At 44.6% G+C, this 24,403-nt stretch overlaps 1 protein-coding gene and 1 long non-coding RNA gene across 5 annotated transcripts in view; one reads left to right on the top strand and one right to left on the bottom strand.

Annotated features, from left to right (window-relative positions):
- Nucleotides 1-19,307, top strand: part of SLC4A1 (solute carrier family 4 member 1 (Diego blood group)) — a 51,176-nt gene extending 31,869 nt beyond the window's left edge. For both annotated transcript variants that reach the window (XM_079948682.1, XM_079948681.1), the window contains 10 exons: nucleotides 1,597-1,821; nucleotides 3,546-3,694; nucleotides 4,809-5,003; nucleotides 7,759-7,929; nucleotides 9,709-9,798; nucleotides 10,000-10,163; nucleotides 11,246-11,499; nucleotides 13,419-13,588; nucleotides 14,773-14,946; nucleotides 16,195-19,307. In XM_079948682.1, the coding sequence (XP_079804808.1) occupies nucleotides 1,597-1,821; nucleotides 3,546-3,694; nucleotides 4,809-5,003; nucleotides 7,759-7,929; nucleotides 9,709-9,798; nucleotides 10,000-10,163; nucleotides 11,246-11,499; nucleotides 13,419-13,588; nucleotides 14,773-14,946; nucleotides 16,195-16,275 (1,673 nt within the window). In that variant the 3' untranslated portion in view covers nucleotides 16,276-19,307. The remainder of the gene's footprint in view (nucleotides 1-1,596; nucleotides 1,822-3,545; nucleotides 3,695-4,808; nucleotides 5,004-7,758; nucleotides 7,930-9,708; nucleotides 9,799-9,999; nucleotides 10,164-11,245; nucleotides 11,500-13,418; nucleotides 13,589-14,772; nucleotides 14,947-16,194) is intronic.
- On the bottom strand, nucleotides 11,413-24,280 carry LOC307200358. 3 transcript variants are annotated; one of them, XR_013832370.1, is made up of 3 exons: nucleotides 23,462-24,280; nucleotides 20,870-21,278; nucleotides 11,413-11,537 (listed from the first exon to the last, which is right to left on the bottom strand). It is a non-coding gene; the product is annotated as an uncharacterized lncRNA (long non-coding RNA). The 3 variants fall into 3 exon arrangements; XR_013832371.1 differs by having other exon boundaries at nucleotides 11,510-11,641; XR_013832372.1 differs by lacking the exon at nucleotides 11,413-11,537 and having other exon boundaries at nucleotides 18,833-21,278.
- Between the last annotated feature and the right edge of the window lie 123 nt (nucleotides 24,281-24,403).

Below are 24,403 nucleotides of genomic sequence, written 5' to 3' on the forward strand. Positions count from 1 at the left end.
GCTGCCTTAGGCTGAATCAGACGATTGTCTCATCTAGCTCAATACTGCTTCCACTAAGGGCCCATCCATACTTATGTTTTGCCCCTCACTTTCTAAGCACAGGTTTGTGCTTTCCTGATCCATGTCCAGGCACTCCCCCGCCTCCACTGCTTTTCCCAGGAAAACCTGCTCTTTGACGCGGAATTGGAACAAACAGCAACTTGGATTTTTGGTGGAATTGTTGTCTGCGGTAAAGAGAAGGTTTTCATGGGGAAAGCACCGAGGCAAAACAAAGCACTTGGACACAGAGATTCAAAGTGCAGAACTGCAAATAATAATAATAATAATAATAATAATAATAATAATAATAATAATTTTACCCTGCCCATCTGACTGGGTTATCCCATTCACTCTTGGCAGCTTCCAACATATATAAAAACATAATAAAGCATAAAACTTTAAAAGCCTAGAAATGCGATCCAAAAAGGAGTCTGGATGAGCCCTAAGTGGAAGTGGCCCTCCAGGATATCAGACAGGTCTCCTAGCCTTACCTGGAGTTGCCAAAGATTGAGCCTAGACCCTTCTGCATGCTAAGCAGATGTGCTTTCCCTGAGCTATGGTACTTCTCAGGTGTTGTATATTTCTATAGCATGTAGAGAGTTTTAAATATTAAGTAGATTAGCGCTGATGAAAAACACTATGAACATGCTCAGTGACACATGCCTCTTTGGGCTGTAGCCAATGTTAGTCTCACTCACAGTAGACCCGTTAATGTAAAATTACTAAGTTAAGTTTGCTAATTTCACGGGGCCTACTCTGAGAAGGAATTAGTTGGCTACAACTGTATATTCTTACCTCCCAAGTTTGATAGGTGAGCAGGGCCACCCAGCTTTCAATCACCTGATGTTACAGTGACATCAGGCAACCTGTTATCACCCAAACAGTTTGGTGTGTTTGTTCCCACATGGCTTAATTTCATTTGAAGCAATTTGAAACATACATATTTTTATACATGTATTTTTATTGATTTTCAGAAGTGTCTAATAAACTTATTTGGTATGCAGGTTTGACTAATGTACACATTAAAACAACTTCTAATAGAGTGCATTTTTAACACTATTTTTACTAATATATTCATTTTTATGCATACTTTCCCTTGATGTATGTATTTTTGTAAACATTGCTTGGTTGTAGAACTGCATCGCAAAATTCAGGTAAGTGAGAATTTCAGAGGATGGCTATGCTTTGGTTCTCACATTGCTTTGGAACCTGAATTTGATGGATTCAGCTTTAAACAAGAACCAAATAGAATTCTTCATCCCTGCAGCTGCCCCACACCTAATGTCATAGATAATGTCAGGTGCAGGGCAGGTGTGTGTGGCTTTGCCAAACCTCCTCACAGGCCAAATGTGGAGACCTGTTGTGGGGTTCCTCACTGCTGCCTTAAGCGCTTCCCACAAGATTTGGGATGAAACTCATGAGCTCCACATAACACAAAACCTATGTTCCCAAAAAACGAGGCTTACAGCCCTTTTGAGGCCCCCAGTAAAACATCAGTCCTCTTTTCCCTCCATTCATTCAGCCTTGTCATTCCCTGTGTTCTTATGCCTCATACAGAGCAACAATTGCAGGGCCAAGCCTTCAAGACCCCAGAAAAGGATGATGATGACCCTTTGAGCAGGACTGGCCGGCCTTTCGGAGGGCTGGTGAGGGACATAAAACGCCGGTACCCCAAGTACCTCAGTGATATCACGGACGCTCTCAATGCTCAGTCTCTGGCTGCCGTCATCTTTATCTACTTCGCTGCCCTTTCTCCTGCCATTACCTTTGGAGGCCTTCTGGGTAAGGGAGCTTGGGCTGCTCGCTGCACCCTGACAAGTAATCACAAACTGGTTATCAGTGGGGAAGTATTGTTATGAAAATGAGGGAAATATTGCATCAAACTGGAGTTCCCAGCAGCTCAGCACCACTTCCCCTCTTGGGTTTTTTCTGGACAAAACAGGACAGGAAGTAGAATGGCAAAGTTTCCCAGCAGGTTGGGCTATGCTGGTTTGTTTGTTTTCTCCACATCCTTCTCATATGTAGGTGGGGCATGGCAGGGGTGAAAAAAGGCTAACTGACACCCAGGGTGGGCCAAACCACTGGGTGCGCACGCATTGCGCTGCTATGTACAATGCATGTGTGGTGTCGCTACATAGGGTGCATGTGCTGCATCGCTACATACAGCACATGCGTGCGACACTGGGCATGTGTTGTACGTTGCGGTTTGCTGTTGGCGCCGCCCGAGCGACATACGGACAGTGGTGGGATCCTCTGCTCACAGCTGCAGCAGTGGCAGTGGCAGAGGGATCCTCTGGCTGTAGCAGGGATGGAGGGATCCCACTGCCATCCGTACGGTGCTCGGGCAGCTGCAGCAAACTGCTATGTACAGCACATGTGCGGTGTCACTACTTACAGCACATGCGTGCTACACCACATATGCATTGTACATAGCAGTTTGCCAATGGCGCTGCTCAAAAGCCGTATGGACAGTGGCGGGATCCTCTGCTCATGGCTGCAGCCACGAACGGGGGATTCTCCACACGCAGCTGTGGTGGCGCGGTGGCTGCTAATGCTGCTGCGCCCAGGGGTAGTGGGGCGAGCACCCCGCGGGGTGCCTTCTTGCCACCCCTCCAGACATGGCACCGGGGGGACCCATACGCCCCCCCCTTGCGACACCACTTGGGCTTGGCCACATGAACAACAGCTAGAAAATTATGCTAGAAAAACCCTATTAGAGGCTACTTCCATGTCTTGCTTGCTGACTGATTTGCTTATAGAACAGTTTTAAACCACTATTCCCATAAGCAATGCTCCAACGTAGCTTACATGTAAAGTAAATAGTTATAAAAGCAATTTAAAGCACAAAAACATCTGTATCACCTTTGGGCCGCAGGCACTCCTATGCTTCTGATCTCCAACTATGTGAAATTTATTTTTTGACATTTATTTTATTCTTTTAATGGTAAACTAAGAGACCTTGGTGACATCTCCTCCAGCCAGGGGATCAGGGAAGAGCAAGAAAGATATACTCTGGCACACCTTCCGGAAAGATCTCTAGCTTACATTACAAAGCAGATACTTAATAGACCTGGTTATTTACTTAGCAAGGAAAATAGTTTGACCATTTTAGCAGTCGCCCCCTTCCTTGTTGTTGTTTCTTTTCCAGAATCCTGTCTTACAGCTATAAAATCACAGGGCTGGAGGGGACCCTGAAAACCAAGGCCAGCCACAACCCCAAACTCATTACAGTAATTAAGGCTGGGGAGTTTTGCTCATGGTGTGCCTCCACTCATGTCACTTTCAGCTTCGACAAGCAGGCTTTTGTTTTGTTATCAACAGCGAGACAAAAGAAATAAGGATGTGCCTTGAGAAGTTAAACTTCTCTTAAGAAGAAGCATTGTCTATCTCCAGTTCAAAGAATTTCAGCCCTCTTACTGATGTGCCAGTTAGATCTCTCAAGTTTCTTAAAGCAGGAAACACCCCAGGTTTGTTCTTTCTTGCCGATAATCAGCTGTTGCTTCCAGGTGAGAAGACTGAGAAGCAGATGGGAGTATCTGAGCTTCTGATCTCCACGGCAGTCCAGGGCGTCATCTTCTGCTTGCTTGGAGCTCAACCTTTGCTTGTGATTGGCTTTTCTGGCCCCCTTCTGGTCTTTGAAGAAGCCTTTTATGGGGTAGGTATCCTGCTATAAATAACATCCCTGTTGAATGATTACTTGTTTCAACACACTGAAAAGCTTCTTTAAACTTATGCGGTCCCCAGATCCACCCTGCCAATCAATGGAGATCACCTGTCCATTCAATGGTTACCATAAGATGTAGTGAGGACCATTAGTTTACATTGCTTTTAAAACAGGCGAATTCGAAATGGAGGACAGTTCTATTATTCATGGTCATTAGCTGTTACATGAAATGGAACTTCCATGTTTGCAGGCAGTATATCTCTCATTACCAAGAACAGCATAGAACCCTAACCACTTTCCAGGTGGTTCTAGCTGATCACAGATGGAGAGAGAATGCTAGATTAGGCAGCTTTTGATCCAGTAAAACCATTCTGCCTGAGCGTTTGCAGGTATATTTCCATAACCCTAAGACGGGGTGGGGAGCATCTTGCCCTCCAGATGTTGTTGGACTTCATAGCCAACATGACCAATGATCAGGGATGGATGGGAGCTGGGAGTCTAAAAACATTCACATTCCTATCATAAATGGTAGAAACTTGCTTCCTTTTAAAAGAACAAAGCTCAGATTCTTAAGAGGTTGAACCTCACATGTACCAAACTCTGCTTGCTTGTTGTGACCAGAAGCACCTGTGCACTATACAGTGGTACCTCGGGTTACATATGCTTCAGGTTACATACACTTCAGGTTACAGAGTCTGCTAACCCAGAAATAGTGCTTCAGTTTAAGCACTTTGCTTCAGGATGAGAACAGAAATTGTGCTCTGGCGGCGCGGCGGCAGCAGGAGGCCCCATTAGCTAAAGTGGTGCTTCAGGTTAAGAACAGTTTCAGGTTAAGAACAGACCTCCAGAACGAATTAAGTACTTAACCCAAGGTACCACTGTACACAGACCTGGCTATAAATGTCTATGCAGGTTTCACAGGAGGAACGGGCTACAAGATTTTAGCATGGCCCGTGTAGTGTATCACAAGAAGGGCCAATACTCTACATTCTGGATAGCTGTTTAATTCCAGAGCAAGTTCAGCTGAGGGGGAAAGAACCATCAACATCTCACTAGCTTCTCCTGTGCTTTCCTCTCTGCACCCCACCCGTTTCTCTCTACACAGTTTTGTCAGAGTTTAGAGATTGAGTACCATCCGGGGAGAGTCTGGATCGGCCTCTGGCTTATAATATTGGTATTGGTGGTGGTGGCTTTTGAGGGCAGCTTCCTGGTCCGTTACATCTCCCGCTACACCCAGGAGATCTTCTCCTTCCTCATCTCCCTCATCTTCATCTACGAGACTTTCTTCAAACTCTACAAGGTAACATGGCTTATATTTCATTCTCCCTCCCTTCCTTTGCTTTTGTGAGGGAGCAGCTTTGCTGGCACAAGGAACAGGCTGCTTTGTGGCCACAGGTTTCCTCAAGACCCGTGAGGCAGGGCTGAAAGTTGGTCCGTCATGGCCGTGTTTGAGCACTGAGCTGTACATAGTACCTATTTTCCATTGTCTCATGTGTGGCTTGGCTTCCTTTGTGCTTGAATGCTGGATCCTGAGAGATTTGGGGCCCATCCACATTATCATTTGTCCAAGAGGCATTCTTCTTCTTCTTCTTCTTCTTCTTCTTCTTCTTCTTCTTCTTCTTACGTGGACAGGCGGAGTCCCCCTAACCCCAGGCGACCCCCGAGCAGAATAATGACTCAAGAAAATGCGCTATGGGATTAAAATTGCCACAACTTTATTAGGTTTCAGATGTAGAGAGACCTTGGCTCAGGCATTGGGCATTTATCCTTCCCAGTCCCCAGCCAGGGATCTGGAAGACATCAGGGTTATCCAGAATGTGTGGGGATTGGGCTGGCTCTGGAGGACATATTTTCAAGCAGAGAGCCCGCCCCCTGTTTCCCCGCCATTGCAGGGGAGAGCAATGACAACCTCTCAGCGTATGACCAATGCCTCCCCTCAAAACGACCCCTTTAACGGGGAACCCTGGGATCACCACCGCATGGGGTGTGTGGGTCACCGCTTCAGGCCCCCCCCCCATTTAGGAAGATAGACTGCCCAAGGCCTGAAACCGCCACCCGAGGCCACAAAATCGCAGTCTTGACGCCAAAACTACCTACACCTGAAAAGGCCCTTTGCCATCCGACATCCATTCCAAAAGGCCATGCCTAATGTCGCTCAGTCAATTTCAGCTCTGTGACCAGAAATCACAGGGTAAATGGAAGTGTGGCTGGGCTCTTGGTCTTGAGTTCTGAGCATGAAAAATGACCCGTCTTCAGACTTTTCATGTCGTCTTCAGGCAGATCACACCATACAGTTAAAGCACATGACTGTCCTCAAAAAAATCCTGGAAACTGTAAATTGTATGGTCCAGAGCTTGGAGTTTTAGCTCTGTGACTGAGGAAACTACTTCCTCCCAAAGGAGCACAGGGAAGCTCAGGCCCAAACCGTATGTTACAAGGAACACACAACATCTTCCTTACAATGTTTTGTTAAAGACACACAGTATGCATGTAAGAATGTAAGATATGTTTACGAAGCTGCCACCTAGTGGCTAAAAGTAATTCTTGAGGAAAAATTTGGAACTGAGCATGCCTATGGCCTTTGGGAGTGGTTCCAAGATGGATGTCAAACTAAAAACTATATAACAGAAACCAAGATATTAAACCAGTTATTGTTCATTATAACTCTAGCAGCTTGCTCGGTTTCTGCCTGCCTCACTCCGTTTCAGAGCTTGATGGTGTCATGCTGCTTCTTTAATTAACCGTTGTCTTGGAGGCAATATGTTTAAAACAGCAGCTGTGTTTCATGTTAGTCATTTGCACCTCAAGCATCTTTCTCAGTGTTCTCCATCCCATTGTTTTGGGTCATCAGGTGAGCAAGAGACAGGACTTCGAGGTTCTCAGATCTTATCCCCACAAGCTTTTTTTGAACAAAAGTTGCAAGGGTTTTTTTATCGCAAATATACAGTCGTTTGCGTGTTTGTTCTCTGTGGCAACCAGCCCTGCCACTTTTATTCCCATTTTACAGATGGAAAAACCAAGACTGGGAGGCACAAGACTTTATCCAAAGCCACCTACTAAGTCCATAAGCGAACAGTGTATCTCCTACATGCATTAATATGTGCTCTGTTAATCTCAGTTGATGTTCCCTGTGTATTACTGCATTTCTACTACTTTTGTCTCAGCTTATTACACCGTTTCCCCCCTCTCCACTGCCCCCATATCTTTGACCATGCATAACTAAGTGACACCTTCTACAGTCTCCACCTTCTGAAATCCTCTAGAATTGCTATAGGTAGCCCCTCCTCACCCTCTGCCCCTCCCTGGTAACAATTTGGCCACAGGAAGCGAGGCTGTCATGACATGGTTTCCATAGAAACTGAAGAGCAAAAGGAAGAAAGGAGATTGAAAACATCATGTAGGAAGAAGGGAGAATGAAATGGAGCTCTTGCAAATGTTTAGAAATTAGACTGGGTGGACTAAGTGCATAGGAGACGAGCCTTTCGGAGACAGATGTTTGAAGGATAAGCAGCAGAAATGTGGGGCAAGAACCTAAGAACAGGGGCAGAGGTTTCAACCTTGAGTCCCTGTTAGCATTGTGGTCTGCACAATATATATTTGTTACTTATTTTATTGACTAAATTTGTATGCCTCCCTTCATCCAAAGATCACAGGGCGGTTCACAACATAAACTAGGCCTGATCTATGTTTGCAGCGGAGCGAAGGGCTAGAGATCTGAGGTAGAAGAATTCGTGGTATGATTTCAGACTGAAGGTGGAGGGACACTTCTTTCTTTCTTTTACACGATGGGGATTCAAAATGGTACCCCACCGCCTGTATTCTAAAATGGTGCAGTCGACTCTTTCACCTCCCTCTGCTTCATACGTAGACCAGGTCTAAGACTTACTTGTGTGCTGCGGGAGAAAGCGTAGGAATTATTTTGTTGCATGTAACAACATGATTTGGGTGGTGGTGTGGGCACGTGTGCTAATTTTAGTTGGCTGTGTTGTATGGTGTCTCAAGTCCTTCCCACTGTCCTGCCCATTCCACATTCTAACACATCTTCCCTCTTACAGATTTTTGAGAAATTCCCTCTGCAGGAAAAGTATAACAACACCGTTCTAAATGGGGATCCAGACTATCCTGTACCCAACACAGCCCTGCTTGCCCTTATCCTCATGGCAGGAACATTTTTCATCGCCTTTTTCTTGCGCCAATTCAAGAACAGCAGTTTCTTTCCTGGCAAGGTAAATCCTACATTGCATGAGTGAAGTAGGACTTTGGCATGTTTGGGGATTTTGGAAGGGGACAGCTTAAGTCTGTGCCTGCACTAACAAGTTCGTTCTATCTCTGTATAATGGCCAACCTACAACTGGATTTAAATAGCAAAGGGAAGACTTCAAACTGAAGCAACAAGACACTGGGAGACGTATTTTGGTCAGCAAATTGGTTTAGAATAAATGGGGCTTCCTTAGCATTCCTACCACATTGTACCTGAAGTATTAAAAAGTAATAAACAGAGCTGCAATGTTTCATCAATTAGATTAATCAATTTATAATGTGCCAACTGATTGGAAAGCAGATTTTACATTTTTTGTTGTTATTTTTATCACAAGTACTTATAAAAAGCAGATATGGCAGGTGCTATCTTTTAAGAAGCATTGCTTCTGATATTAGAGATAAGAAGGAAAGCCTCTTCTAATATACTTGCTGCAATAGATGTGTGCATCATCTAAAACCAAAATATACTTTTTTTTCATAAGGAAGTTGATGCATGTTTAATCCATTAATCGCCTCATCAACTAAGTTTTCTTTAATCATCATCACCATGTTATTATTTGTACCCCACCCATCTGACTGGGTTGCCCCCAGCCACTCTGGGTGGCTTCCAGCATATATAAAAACATAATAAAACATTAAAAACTTCCCTAACCAGGGTTGCCTTCAGATGCCTTCTAACGGTTGTATAGTTACTTATCTCCTGGACATCTGATGGAGGGCGTTTGACAGGGTGGGCGTCACTGCCGAGAAGGCCCTCTGCCTGGTTCCCTGTTAACCTCACTTCTTGTCTCACCGCCAGAAGGCCCTTGGAGTTATACTAGGCATAGAAGTCAACATCTTAAAAACCTGTTTTGGTAAAAACCAAGCTCTGATGCTTCAGAGGCACATGTAAAAGTGTATGGGCAGTAACTTCACAGAAGCCAAAAAGGAGAAAAAGCAGGATTTCAAGGAAACAGATGGGGGTTTCCTCCACAGCCCTTTCATTCCAGTGACTAAGGCTATAATATTATGCACACTTACATGGGGATAATTCCCTCACGGAACCCAGTGGGATTTAACTTCCAGTTAAAAATGTGTAACATTGTGCTGTAGCCTACCAAAGAAGTAGCATAAATTTTACCAATGTAAGCAAATGTGCTTAAAATGCAAAATGATGATGGCGATGATGAATTCAATTCATAGATTGCCCTTTATCAAATGATCCCAGGGCCGTATATAACATCAAAACACATTACAGAACATAAAAAGCACCAAAATAAAAAGCATGCTGACAGAACAGCCTAACATGGCTTGCAGAATTTGGTGCAGCTGTGGTATGAAATTGTTTTGACTGCAGAATTTGCACAGCCCAGTGTATCAGTAACAATATATGACTAAAGGGTTGCTGGTGCAGTTTCTGAGTTTGTCCCCCTTTTAAGCTGAGTCTAAACATTCCCTTATCAACATTGAGGTCTGTAAATCACCCAACAAAAACAGTCTCTGGCAGTATTACCCTTTTTTTTTAAGTTCCACACTTTGCATGTTTGAAGGGGAAGGTCATATTTCTCATAATCAGATCAAAACTTTTAAAACTGAATTAATTATATTTCCTTTGTCTCCAGGGTCAGTGTGGATGCCTGCCCTGGTAGCTGAGAACCTCTGTTCTATCTCATTTCCAAAGATTCAGCTGGTCTTATTCACCTCTCACCTCCAGCCCTATATTGCTGAATTAATGTGGTTCTTTCTTACTTCTTATTTTTTGACAGATCCGCCGTGTGATTGGTGACTTTGGTGTCCCTATTGCCATCTTCCTCATGGCATTGGTAGACTACTTTATTGAAACCACCTATAGTCAGGTGAGTAGCTGGTCACTATCAGTAACACCCTCTCCTTCCTTCTGTCTAAGTCCAGTGGATTCCAGGTTTCTATATCCTTTCCAAGCAGAAAAAAATGAGCACTGGCTCACTTTCCTGTCTGGGGTTGTCAACCTAAAATAATGCACTGGGGGGCAACAGAACTAGAGTTCATCCGTATTCATTTTGCTTGTTTACTCACAGAAACTGAAAGTCCCCAAAGGCCTTGATACCACCCATCCAGCAAGGAGCTGGTTTGTTCATCCACTTGGAGAACGTGGGGAGTTTCCCTGGTGGATGGCGCTCGCTTCCGTTGTGCCAGCCCTCTTGGTCTTCATCCTCATCTTCTTGGAGTCACAGATCACCACGTAAGGAATTTGGAGAGTGTATAGGAAAGAAAAGCAGCCACAAGGGTCAAGTTTTGTATCTACTGCAGTGAGGGTGTTGCTAGGTACTTGGGACACAGGTGGTGCTGTGGTCTAAAACCACTGGAGCCTCTTGGGCTTGCCGATCAGGTCAGCAGTTTGAATCCCCACGACAGGGTGAGCTCCCGTTGCTCTGTCCCAGCTCCTGCCAACCTAGCAGTTCGAAAGCATGCCAGTGCAAGTAGATAAATAGGTACCACTGCAGTGGGAAGATAAACGGCGTTTCTGTGCGCTCTGGCTTCCATGACGGTGTTCCGTTGTGCCAGAAGCAGTTTAGTCATGCTGGCCACATGACCTGGAAAGCTGTCTCTTTAATAGAAACCAACTCATAAACAACAAAAAAGGTTTATTGATAAATATTTTATCAGGTTTGTTGAAAGAGCAGACACCAATACAGATTTGAATAACATTTGCATATGCTAATTTATAAGCATAGCTGCAAACGTAACTCAGAGAAGAAAAACAAGCTTTGTCTCCTGCTGTGAGGGCTTACTCTGAGCTATGGCATGCCAATGTGATTTTCTACACCCAGTATACTTATATGTGAATTGGACACCTCCATCCCACCTGAATTGCTTTGGCAATAAATGCTTCTTATGGGCATGTTAAAAAGAAAACAGGATCACTCTCTCACACACGCATGCACTACCTTCCCCTCTCCACCCAGCTGTTGTATGTGCCTCTGGGCAAATACAAGTCTCACTGGCATAAAAGACCCAAAGCTTAGGACATTTGAGCCAGCCCCTATCAATGTCCCTGTACGCAGATGCCACTTTGAGTTGTCACCTGGTAGCAATGCTTAGTTATATCACGGTTGTTGGGATGTCCAATCTGTCATAGAATCATGTCAAATAAATATTAGGTTGTATCCAATGCTAGTCATACCCAGAGTTGACCCATTAGAAATAATGGGCATGGGTAAACTATTAATTTCCGTGGTTCTACTCTCTGTGTAGGATTTAGCTGCCCGCAACCCACTTTCTTCTTCATTTCCTCCCTGCCCCCTTCTTATTCTTCTTTTTCAGGCTGATTGTGAGCAAACCTGAAAGGAAGCTGGTGAAGGGTTCAGGTTTCCATCTGGACCTGCTTCTAATTGTTGGCTTGGGGGGTATCGCACCCCTTTTCGGCGCACCTTGGCTCAGTGCCACCACAGTGAGGACTGTCACACATGCTAATGCCCTGACGGTGGTGTCCAAGACTACAGTCCCAGGGGAGAAGGCCCATGTCCAGGAAGTCAAGGAGCAAAGGATCACTGGCTTGCTGGTGGCCATTCTTGTAGGTGAGTTCTTCTGATACAGATTCCAGTTTTGGGGGTGTCTAGGGATCAAAGTAGATACTATTTACTTACAAAATAAGTATTTTTATACTGCCATCTCATGAAATATCAGGGAGGTGTACAATGTTGAAATGTAGAATACGATCTAAAAAAAATAAAAATACAGATAATTATTACGGTGAGTGGCTAACACAAGAATATCTTTAATAAAAACTAATTCATAAATGACAAAAAAGGTTTACTGATAAATATTTTATGAGGTCTGTTGAAAGAGCAGACACCAACTAGGCAATACTGAAGGCACCTCTCTGATACACGATTATATATTGCTGCTGTTAGTGTTAGTGTTGTAATACTATTGGGTTTTTAGTATTGTGCTCTTCAGATGAAGGGTGGCATATCAATTTAATAAATAATAATTTTAACGTAAAAAAAAAGGTGAGTGGCTAACAAAAATTTAAACAGTTGCAAAGGCCTGTTTGCATAAAAAGGTCTTCAAAAGATGCCTGAGAGTAAAAAAAAGAGGATGCTTCCCAAATCTCTGATGGAAGTGTTCCATTAGCATGGGATTGGTGACACTAAAAGCCTGATTTCTAGTTGACCACCTGTCAGGTCTCTGAAACACAAGTAATAAGTAACAGTGTTCCTCTGGTTGATCTCGGTGATGTAAAGAGCTCAGGGGTTCCTTAGGTTTTCCTGGAGCCAAGTTGTTCAGGGCTTTGTATTTCAACGCCTTGAATCCGGCCCAGTAGCATATGGGCAGCAGAAGTTCCACATGCTCTGAGGTGCCTGTTCCCATCAACAGTGTCACTGCTACATTCTGCCTGAGGCTTCCGGACCAGGCCCAACGGCAGCTCCACATTGAGTGCGTTGCAGTTATCCAGTCTCAAGGTTACCAACGCAGTTGTCAAGTGATCCTGATATGGCCCTAAGCTGCTGTATAGCTGTGGGCAGGCATGTTTGCTCCCATTTCTTCCCTGTTCTCTCATAAAGCAGGGCATGGTAAGGTGTCTAATTTTCCCCTTAAAAGGAGCGCAGAGAGATGAGAAGAGCTGAACATCCCTCACCTTACTGCCCTGCACTCCTTTGCTTCCACTTAGGCACTTTTCTCTCAACCCAGCTCTTGCTTTTCACCGAAAACTTTATCACTCGCTTTATACATCAGGCGTGGGAACCCTGTGACCCTGCATGTGTTGTTGGACTGCATCTCCCATGGACTGCATCTCCCAATACTGGACATATTGGCTTGAGCTGATAGGCCTTGGAGTCCAAGAATATTTGGAGGGCCATAGGTTTACCCCGTGGTTATATATGAATGGGGCAGACACTGGGAAAGCATCCCCACCCCCAGTTTCTGCCCTTCCTCTTGTAGCTTGGCACTGTCCACCTTTGTATGAAAGAGGCGTGGAAAGGCTGGATGAAAGAGGGGAAATTATGGGTTCAGTTTCAAACTAGTATGAATAATCTGCTAGAATTGATAGGTAGCAGATTTATGAATGCCCTTGAGGAAATACCTGTTCTCACAAATCCTTAATTCACCCGTGGATCTCATTGCCGTGTTCTGATAGTCTCTAGAATAAGTTTATTTTGGGAAGAACTGGGTAAAGCCATCAAGGCGGCTACTAGGTCTACTAGCCATGATAAGAAGTGGTGCAACCCCCATGCTTGGTGACATCTTGAAAACCAGATGCTGGGGAAATAATGAACAGGGGATTAATTATCGCCATCAAGTTCTGTTGTGGTATCTTAACTTGTAACTCTTGGTAGACAGAACAGAGAGCCAGATGGACAGTTGGCTTGCTGGGTGGTGATTGTTGTTTGTGTGCCTTCCAATTGGGGAGGAGATCTCCATTGGTGTCACCTTCCAGCTGAAGGCGTGCCATCCTAAGTAACATGTGCCATTGCTTTTTACCCGCCTACAGGCCTTTCCATCTTCATGGAGCCCATCCTGAAGCTCATTCCACTTTCCGTGCTCTTCGGCATCTTCCTGTACATGGGGGTGACATCCCTAAATGGGATCCAGCTTTACGACCGAATGCTTCTCATGCTGAAGCCGCCCAAATACTACCCGGATGTGCCTTACGTTAGAAAAGTAAGCCCGGGGGATCAGAAAAAGTAGTGCTTGGAGGTTCAGGGAGAGCTGTGGTAGACAAAACAGATAAATCCCCACAGGGAAGGAACCCTACTGTTTGAAATATTCATATGGGGTCCCTGATAGTCATGGATATACCTAAAAGGCTTGAGTAGACCTGGTGATCAGTTGTAGAACCTGGCCCTGTGTGTTAATGTCAGGGCTCCAGCTGAAACTTGAAAAGTATTCAGGATGCCTCTGAGCATGTGAAGTACTTTTGTGGCAGAAAATATAGTTTCCAGAAAAGCTGCAGCCTCTTTAGTTCTCCCCCCCCCCTTCCCAATTGACCATTCTATTCTCTGATCTTGAACCTAAAATTTTAAGAATCATAGAGTTGGAAGGGGGCCTGATTTCAGCTTAACTCCAGCTGGAGGCTTGGATCGATATGGGATTCACCATGGCTTAGTTCTGGAGTCAGTTTTCTGTGCCTTCAAACCGAACCAGAAGACATGGGAGTCATAACGAAGCACGAGTGTATCTGACAACATGGTTGCCCAGTGATACAGGAGAAGGGGGAAGGAAGGTTTCCTGGCAAGAAGGGGCAGGTGATGGCCTCCAAGTAACATTAAGGCCCACCATCCCAGTTTAGAACTTTGTTGCAAAGAGAAATGCACTGAAATAGCCCCAGGTGGGGCTGTAGCTCAGGGGTACAGCATGTGCATCACATACAGAAACTTCCAGGTTCAGTCTCTTCAGCTAAAGAGGCCTTAGGTAGCAGTGCTGAGGCCTTGGAGGTCCATGGCCAATTAGAGTGAACCATCACGGGCTAGGCGGTTTCAATGGCCTCAATCGGTGCTTGGCAGCTTCATAGGAAGATGCCCACACAGAGAAAAGTTGAGGCATACTGAATGGTAGGAATTGGCCATTTTATTTTGACAGGAGAATTGCTTCTGAACTTTCAGTGGTTTAACTGGGCTTCATGAATCGTAAAATCGTGGCGTTGGGAGGGACCATGAGGATCATTTAGTTCAACCTCTTGCAATGGAAAAATGTGGGGCTCAGACCCACGAGGGTCTCATGCTCTACCAACAGAGCTGTTGGCTGAGAACCATGCTATCTATCTGTCTACAGACCCTGGTTGTCAGGCGGGAGACAGGGAGACTGCTGGCACCTCTGACTGTTTCTTGGGTCTTCTTCCTTTAAAGGTAAAGCCTTTGCGGATGCACCTCTTCACCTTCACCCAGATTTTGTGCCTGGTCTTGCTGTGGGCAGTGAAATCCACCCCAGCCTCCCTCGCCTTGCCTTTCCTCCTCATCCTTACAGTGCCTGTGAGACGCTACCTGCTGCCATGTTTCTTCAGCAATGTTGAACTCAAGTATGTAAGTATCGTTTGGCTCCTCCTGCTCACTGAGCAACAGGTGGTTTAGATTCAGGTCTCTGTGTGGCCTAAATAGGAAGAAGGAGGGGAACAGCTTGGGATTTTTAGAGTGGTCCCTGTGGGAAATGTTTGTTTATAAAACCTGGATTTCCCCATTAGGTCACATCCACACCATATATTTAAAGCACGCTGTTCCCCCAAAGAATCCTGGGAACTGTAAAAGCTACCACTGCCAGCACTGTTAACAACCTACAGTTCCAAGCATCCTTTAGGAGAAGCCATCTGCTTTACATATATGCTATGGGTGTTGTCCATGCCAGGGAGGGGGAACCTATGGCTTTCAAGATGTGCTGAGACTCCAACTCCCATCATTTCCGGTCACTGGCCATGCTGGCTGAAGGTCTTGGAAGCCTGGAAGTTCTCCATTTCTGCTTTATGAGGTGGTTTTCAAACCATGTCCCAAGGAACTGTGGAGTGCTTTAGACATGCTACAGGCATTCCTCAAATTGAAGATTTGCGGGTGGCGCTGTGGTCTAAACCACTCTTTACGATCGGAAGGTTGGTGGTTCAAATCTCCGCGACGAGGAGGGAGGGGGGGATAAATAGGTACCACTCCGGCAGGAAGGTAAACGGCATTTCCGTGCACTGCTCTGGTTTCGCCAGAAGTGGCTTAGTCATGCTGGCCACATGACCCGGAAAAACTGTCCGTGGATAAATGTCGGCTCCCTAGGCCAGTAAAGCGAGATGAGCGCCGCAACTCCAAAGTCGTTCGCGACTGGACTTAACTGTCAGGGGTGCTTTGCCTTTACCTTTTAATGGCAGGCCACCTCTCCCTGATAGCTTGCCCATTACTACTGATCTTCCTCTGCATGGCACAGCTAGGAGATGGAAGGGTTTGAGATACAGGAGAACCAAAAGGAAGTACTTCTCTACACAGCACATAGTTAAACCGTGGAATCCTCTACCACAAGATGTGGAAGAGAACATGTCTTGTGTCTTGATAGCACAGCAGGGAAAGGGAGTCATTGTCTGGGGCCTTGGAGAGCCTCTGCCAGTCAGAGCAGACAGCATTGGGCTAGTTGGACCAATGGCCTGTTTGGATATATAACACAGCTTCATGTGTAATGACTGTCAAAAGCCACCTAGCCATCCTTGACAGGCGAAAGACATACATTTCTCAGATCCAAGAATAGTGCTCTGTTTGCTGGACCACCTCTAACAGTATATCTCTCCTCAAATTTCCTTCTAGTTGGATGCTGATGATGCTGAAGTGGATTTTGATGAGACAGAAGGCCGGGATGTTTATGATGAAGTCCAGATGCCTCTTTGAGCACACAGTGTGCTGCATCCTTATGACAGATAAGGAATCTAGAGCCCTCCCCCAAAACACCAGGCAAAAAACCCCAAACAAAACCAGAATCTGGAGAACGTTTTCCCCTTATGTATGTTTATCAGTATACAAAAGTGGCATACTGGTAAATACCTCATAGATGTAAATAACATGTTTGACAAAACATGGATTCTGTAGGATTTAAATAGCTAGCATATGCTTTAGATATTTTTCAACCAGCCACTGTAGTTCTGTAGTGAAATGTTAACAAAGATTTAGAAAATATATATTTTTCCCCCAGAAGGTACTTGGGGGCGAGGGGGAATCAAAGCTATGCAAGAATTGTGAGGAGATGGGAAGGGCATCCATGGACTCCACTTTTTATACTACCTGTCACCCCACTGCTGTGTGTGTGTGTGTGCGTGTGTGTGTGTTTCCACACAAGTGTGTATGCATGTGTGTAAGGCATTATCCGTTGTGTGCAGAAAGCCCCACCCACGGCCTTCCCAAGGCAGGAAGTACTTCTGCCACTGACATCGATATGAAGTTTTGGAAAGAAATGCTGAAAATCCAATTTATATCCTCAAGACGGGTCAAACAGCTAATGTCAGAATGGACCAAGATGCACAAATGAAGCTGGGAAGAAGTGACATGTTCTTTCTCGGACCTGGGAGATGCTAGGTCAGAAAACTCTGAGCACACAAATGAGGCACAGAACAAAAACAACAGTGAAGAAAGTCAACATCCTGGCAAAGGAAAGAAGCAACAACCATCACCTCAGATTAGAAACGTGATATGGAGGAATGGCAAAACCACCCAGTTACGGAGAAGGATCATGACTGCTCCTTGAGCGAGAAGGCTGTTGGGTTAACAAAATCAGTTACCGTATGTCCTGGCACAATGGGGAAGTCCATTGCCCCCCCAAAAAAACAGGTTCAAGGGAAAGCTGCCCCCCAGATTTAACTCTTTTTTGCAATTCCCCCCTAGCCTGCCCCACTTGGACTAAAACTATGGTGCTAAAAAGTCTGGAAGGCATCATCTAGAAGAAATGTCTCTGCCTAGTGCCGCTCTGCCTTGCTTGCATCCATTGCCGTTAAGTAAGAGCATGTTACTTCTTCATGGAAGAAAAAGCTATCAAGGGCTTGTGGTGGCATCCAGGAGTAGAGGCTGGTGCCTCTGAATATTAGTCACCATAGCAGGAGAGTCTAGCTGTGGGCTTCCTACAGGCATCTTGGCTTGCCACTGTGAGAACAGCATGCTGGACCACATAGGCTTTTGGTTGGATCAGGCAGCAGAGCTCTTTTTATGTTCTTATTAAGGGAAATGCTCTCTTTAGTATGAATTAGCTACAAAAAATAAGCTTGTCTTAATGGAGAACTATAACCAGGGCTGGGCGTGTGTTTAAAGTGCAGAATCTGTTGTCCTCTGCAGGCTGGAGTCCTGGGACTCTTTAACTTTTTTAAGTTTTAAAGGAATTCTAGTCCTCATGATACAGGGAATGCTTGCAAATCTCTTCCAGCAGGTCCTGTCTTTCTCTTTTGCCTCCCCTGGCTTGCATGGTAACACATACCAAAATATATGAAAACCTGTATCAGGGAAGCATAGCTGAGCAGATGCCTGCAAACAAGATTTAAAATTTGCAGAATATATTCTTATTGCAGAGTACATATTTTATTCACAGTATACACATATAACTACAATAACTCTCATATGCACCTGTCTGAGTGGTGCATGAATGTGCCAATAGCAGCTCTGCTTAATGATTTATGGCTAATCTCATGCATTGCTTTATGGGGTTCCCTATCCTCCACTCTCCTCCTAAAAGCTGCTTGCTAGGTGCTGTTTCTCTTCAAACAGCCAGCAGCCTTAAATCAAGGTATATGTCCTCACTGACCTTCATCTGTCTCCTACATGCTGCCACCACCACCAAGTCAAATAGCTAACGATAAGCTCTCAGGAAAGTAGCTTCCTCCTCCTGATTCTACCTCACGCGGCTTTCAACCTGTCTGTTGAAATGATCCAGACCCTTTTGCACTGGTCTGATGCACAACTCCATCATCTCCCCTCGAATATACGAATCATGTCATGCTATCCGTCAATATATTTAGGATAATTAAAAAACTTCACTTGTTGTGACAAACAGGAATCCAGAGCTGGCAGTAGCTGTTCTAGCATAAATAGTGTTTTTAGTGGTTATTTCCTCAAAAGAAAGTGACAAGACAAATCCAGTACCACATTTAAATTTTTTTAAAAAATGGGCAGCCTGACTTTTCTAAATCCCAGGCATGCGTGGGCTACTGTGGTGATTCACTGCAAGCAAAAAGTTGTCGCAATATGCCCAGCAGTGCTCTGCCCGTCGTTGCTATTTTGCATAAACCAGGACTGAACCCTGGGCTCAAATTAAGGGTTGGTTAGCATGAATTCAATTAGCAATAGGATTAGGAGAAACAAACGGTAGCATTTCTTCTTCCTATTGCATAACCAATTTATGGAACTAATTGCCACAAGCTGTAGTGATGGACGCTAGCTCTGGTTATGTTGTTTTTATTAATTATTATTATTATTATTATTAAAAGGATTTGATGATTCAAGGACAATCAGTGGATGTTCGACACGACAAATCAGCAGAACCTCCATCTTTGGAGGCAATATACCAATAGCATACCACTAGATAATGAGGGCAAACTACAAGGGAGGGCAATTTGTGGCATGCCTTGTGAGTTTCCCAGAAGCAGCCAAGTGGCTACTGTTGAGAAGGCAAAAAATTAGATGAACCATTGGTTGGAGTTTCTGTCTTTTATTTATGCAGCCTCAGGGGGAACAAATCAAGAAACACATTCCAGCTTTTAATCTGAGCAAAATGGTAAATTGAACAGACCGATTAATTAGTTAATGTTGTGTGTCTGTGTGTGCATGTGTGAAGGGGGATCTTGAGACTAGACCCCTCTTTCTTGATAGAATTAACCATACCAGCTTGTGTCTGCTGAAGTTCGACATTTCCACGTTACATTAATTAAAGACATAAACTCTAAGGGCTATGTAATTGTATCCTGAAGCCACACTGCTATAATTAGGGTTGCCATTTGGAGGGGGGGTAGTCTAGCAGGTTTCCTTTGCCTTTAACAGCTGCATGACAGGCAGAAACTCAACAGATGGATCATTTTTTGCAGCATGGCATTGCAGTGATACGGCAAGCTTTACTGGCTGATTTTTTAAAAAATAAAATAAAAATTTGCCACTTAATCTAGGTGTTAAAGGCACAGGAGTCCTCTCAGGAAGAAAGTTGGCATCTCTAGTTGTTGTACACATTTTAAGTTGGTGATAATGAGCTTTTGTAATTTATTAAAATTCATTTTTAATAGCTTTTTGCTTTGCTAGGTTAAAAAAAAATACAATGCAGGATTTCACCTGCGCTTTGCATGCAATTGTGTGCTGCATTTCCTTTATGTTATTTTTCTCCGATTGACTTTAGAGATGATTGATTCAGCCAATTGTATTACAATTGTTTTCTTGATTATATCGACAATTAACAAAAGCAATAAACCTTTTTCTTTTTTTTAAGAAAAACAGCAACTTGTTCATTGTCTTTTCAACCCAAAACCAGTCTTCGGGTAATCACTGGGTCGGGGGGGCTGGATACGGTCAATTATCATTGTTATTAAAGTCCATGTGAGCACTCTTCAAGGTGAAAGATTTACGTCTTTGTAGGGACAGGCCTTTTCTAATGTGATCGGTAGTTTTTTCTGTTACGGCCAAACAACAAGGCCTAGGGGGCTACGGGGTGGTGTGGTTGGAAGCGAAGTGCTAACCCAGCAGCCAAGGCTGCAGCCAATTCCCCAAAGCAATGAGCCTGGTCATGAGTTCAGCAAATCAGATGGACTGGCATCCAAGGGGAGAGGCAACTAAGGTTGTTGGGGATCCCCCATGCTGTGGGGTGAGTGGGCAGGGGGTTTAATCCTGGAAGCAACTATGGAGTTAGACTCTGATTGAAGGGATGAGATTAAGGCCTAGTTTTCACTTTTTGGTGACAAAAACTGTGTTATGGATGTTACCACTTCAGATTCCAGGTGAGGGGGTCCCAAAGTTGAACAAATATATACTCTACAACCTTGTGGTGGTGAACAGGTGTGGTGAACAGCTTTTATACAGAAATTTACTATGGACGGCCTGTTTATTCAGCATCCATCCTGATTTGCTTGCACAAAGCTTATGTGGCAATTAAACTATGTCTGGTCTTCATTATTTGTTGATTGGTTTACAGGTGATTAGAAGTAAATGAGCATTCATCCCGATTTGCTTGCAGGGTGATTTAACAGGTCTTCCCCCTAATCATTCATTCACCCCCCACTTTTCAATTAATTTCCCTGTCCCTTTCCAAACCACAAAGAGGTTTGTTTACAGTGTATTTTGTTGTGCTGGGGCAACAAAGTGCTTTAATCCACTTTAAAGGCACAAACAGAGTTCCTTTATGCTTTTCTATCCATCTAGAAAAATATAGATAATCTGGAGGCACCCTAGGACACAAAGAGGAGGGCTTAAAAAAAATTAACATATGGTTTTGCTTTATTCGCCGTGCAAAACAAAATAAGCATACCTAGAATGCACAGCCATCCGTGGAGAGATTTGGGTTAAGGACTGCAGCTCTTGTGTCAACAGAGGTTCTGTGGTCGACTCACTAAAGAAGTGTGTCTTGGAGACTGGCGATACTAACAAAAGCATTTCCTCCACCCAGAAAATTAAAAGAGAGGAAGAGTTATCACCTGTCCTTATTCCTGAATTGCTAGTTTTCTGGGTACAAGGATTTAATGTATTTTTAAACAGAGGAGATTTGATCATCTGAACCTTCATCTTCCACATGAAGGGATAGTCTAGGCACAGCTTGGCCACCAGTGTGAAAACTAGGCTAAAATCATTGAGGTTGAAGAGGCAAGCTGAAGTCAGTCAAAGCAGTCCAGTTCGATGTGGCAGGTACATTGAAGGAAACAGGTTGTGGTACAGGTAGACTGAAGGAAGAAAAAGGAGTGTGGTGCCCTGGCTAGAATGGCAGCCTTAGACTTGGGAATGATGGAAGTTGTGATCTAACAACTCACAGCTTCTCCAACTTCTGCCCCACAGAAGTTACCACCCTCTTTGAGGTGGTAAGCCTGGGTCTAGGCCGCCGCACCATGTCAGACTGCAAAGCATTGTGGCTCAAAGAACTGAATGCTCCATCGTATAAAAGAAATACTGCAGGGCAGTTTCTAACTTTGCTTTTCCACCGACGTTTAAGTCTATCACATGCAAGTTAACATTTATGTATGGGAGAACATTCAGTCATGTGAGTCCCCAGTAGAAAGCAAACTATCAAAAGGGCTGCATACAAACCGGCTTGCTAAATGTGCACGAGTTGCACAGACCAGACTTTTCTGTGTCCACTTCTGTCCACACCTGAGCACTCTCAATTGCTATCTACACTAGTGGGTGAAGCTTGATGGGGCGCATTTGCAGTGTGTGTTACTGTCGGCTCTTCTCAATCAGTACTTCCCCACCTTCCCTAAATTCAGGAAACCTGAGGTCCATTATGAGTATCCACACAGGTATTTGTTTACCTGTATGTGGACTTTTTTAAAAAAAGTTTTCTTACATATGTAAAAACAGGTTAATAAAATCAATAAATACATGTTGCCCCCGGCCCTGAGCAGTGCCTCATCAATGGAAGTAGGGATGGTGGTGATAGATAGCACTCAGCAAACTTCACCACACATAACTGCAGCAGAAAGTTTCTTGCTATGTACACAAAGTGTTGAAAAATCCATCACTGTCTATTTTACAGTTGGGGTGCAGACCTTTTTTCAAACTCGGGGACCTGCTCCTGTCTGAGAAAATGGCCCAGAGCCATGTGGCAGCTGTAGGTGGGGCCAGAGGCCAAAGTGTGAGGAGCCAGAGATGTGAAATTTACCTTTGTACACCAGGGTAGTTTCTATGAACATGCAGCACACAGCCCTCTCAATTCCCCACCCAATCTGCCAAGATGCATTATCAGAGCTTACGGACACATTTCAGGCAGGCAAGAACATTCAAGGAAGGTAGGAAGTAGGATGGTGAGGGGTGTGGCCTATAGAAGAGGCCTGAGGGCTAGGTTTGGTCCCCAGCCTAGCATTTCCTCACCCATGCTGTATTATACAGTATACTATAGGGATGCCCACGTGGCAGCCTGTGTGTTCTCATCTGCAACGTGGTAAAGCGACAAGGGTAGAAGAAGCAAGCCCACTCCCAACAGAATTTACATTTAGCAGCAAATTAAGCGAGAAGCAAAAATGAGCTGCTCTCCATAAAATGGCAAAAATGCAGCATAACAGAATATTCTCAAAGCAACGATAACCAAACAATTTGCTGCAGAGGGGGGAGATGGGAGCAATATCTTATGCCGCTGGGATAGCTCAGTTCCCAGTGGGCAGAGCATGAGACATAATCTCAAATTCATGGGTTCCAGCCCCACATTGAAGAGAGTTGGACTAGATGATGCTAGGGGCCCCTTTCAACTCTACAATTCTACTTTTCTATTATCTTCACTGTCACACTCATGACAATCAATACGTATGTATTCCCATGACGTTGGGCTTTTCCAAATATATATTAGAAAACATAACAAAAACATTAAAAGCATGAATACAAATTAATCATAAATATGATAAGTGCCCTCTATAAAACTTGATCCATGCACAAAAGTTGCTATCTCAAAAAATACTTTGTTACAGCGGTTTGCAACATATATATTACATTATTTACCACACTTACCTGGGAGTAAGCCCCATTGAACTCAGTGGAGCACGCATCTTGAGTAGACATATGCAAACTGCATTGTCAGCCTTTTACAGTAGGTACAGAGGGGTCAGGGTCAGCCAAATCTACAGTTCTGTGTCCCCTTAATTGGCAGAAAGTTTACCTTGAACTGAGTGGGATTTAGTTTGCAGTAAATGTGCAGGTACATATTTAAAAGCTACTGCACAGATGCTCAAATCTCCACACACTTGCTCATTCCCAACAGCTAGGGAAAATGGAGGAAGTAAAAGCAAAACGCAGTACGATTCAGGGTGGGCAGCGAAGGGTCCAAATGGATGGGTCTCGTGATTCAAAATGGGTTTGGGGGTTTGTCATTTTGCTTTGTCTTTTAAATTCCAAAACTTATCCTTATAATATAAATTACCTGTTAATGTGTTCCCCTCATTAGAACATACTTCCATGTTCTGTATGAGAGACAGGCAGACGTGACGCACACGCCTCCCTATCCCAGAGATCCCGGGAAGCGGAGAAATTATTCCCGGTTCCAACTGGAAAAACATCGCGGAGAACAGACGAGCGCCGCTCATCCGCGCTGGCCCGTTTTTAACGCGGGGGGGGGGGGAGGCGAGGGCGGGCGCGTTGATTAGCTCCCTCTGCCCCCTTCCCCGCCTCTCCAACCCATAACTCCTAATTGCATTCGGGTCTGTCTGTAAAAGTCGCTTTTGCGTATTGGAATCGGCGTTAATTTGACAGGCAACTCTGAAAGCAGGTGATTGGCTGCAGCCGGAGATGACGCCCTTAACAACAAAGGTGGAGCTGGAAAAAATTAGATTATTGAGAAAGAGAGGGAGGGAGCGAGAACAAAAAATATGAAGCTTGGCATTTGACTGTAAAAATCTATAGACGAGTGTCATTTCCACGCAACGGCTAGAAAACAACACCGAGATTAGTGTCAATAATACCCAACAGGGAGTCACAAACTCCTCCCCTCCCTTCCCCGTTGTTTACAAGGCAGGGAAACTGGCACCTTTTCTGGGGGGGGGGGAGCCGCTTGTTGCCAAAAATATGTCCGCTCTCAGAAATAATCTAGTGCCTTCGCTGCAGCTATTTCCTGCTCCTTCCGAGTTTTTATTTTTTAATTTATTTCGGATCGCTTCCCTGTCCCCCCCCTCCCCGCCCTCTTGATGCAATCGTTTGAAGGTGGGGGAGGAAAGAAAGGGGAGGTCGCAGGAGGAATTAAAATCGAGTGCGTGTGATTTGTGATCGTTTTACAAGCGCCAAGCGAAGAGGATTTGTGGCAAATGCAAGGTTTTCCCCTCCTCTCTTTTCTTTTTTCCCTTTCCCCTCCTCCCTCTTCTCGTTTGAC

Source organism: Podarcis cretensis, assembly GCF_951804945.1.
Source record: "Podarcis cretensis genome assembly, chromosome: 13".
NCBI classification, from domain to species: Eukaryota; Metazoa; Chordata; class Lepidosauria; order Squamata; family Lacertidae; genus Podarcis; species Podarcis cretensis.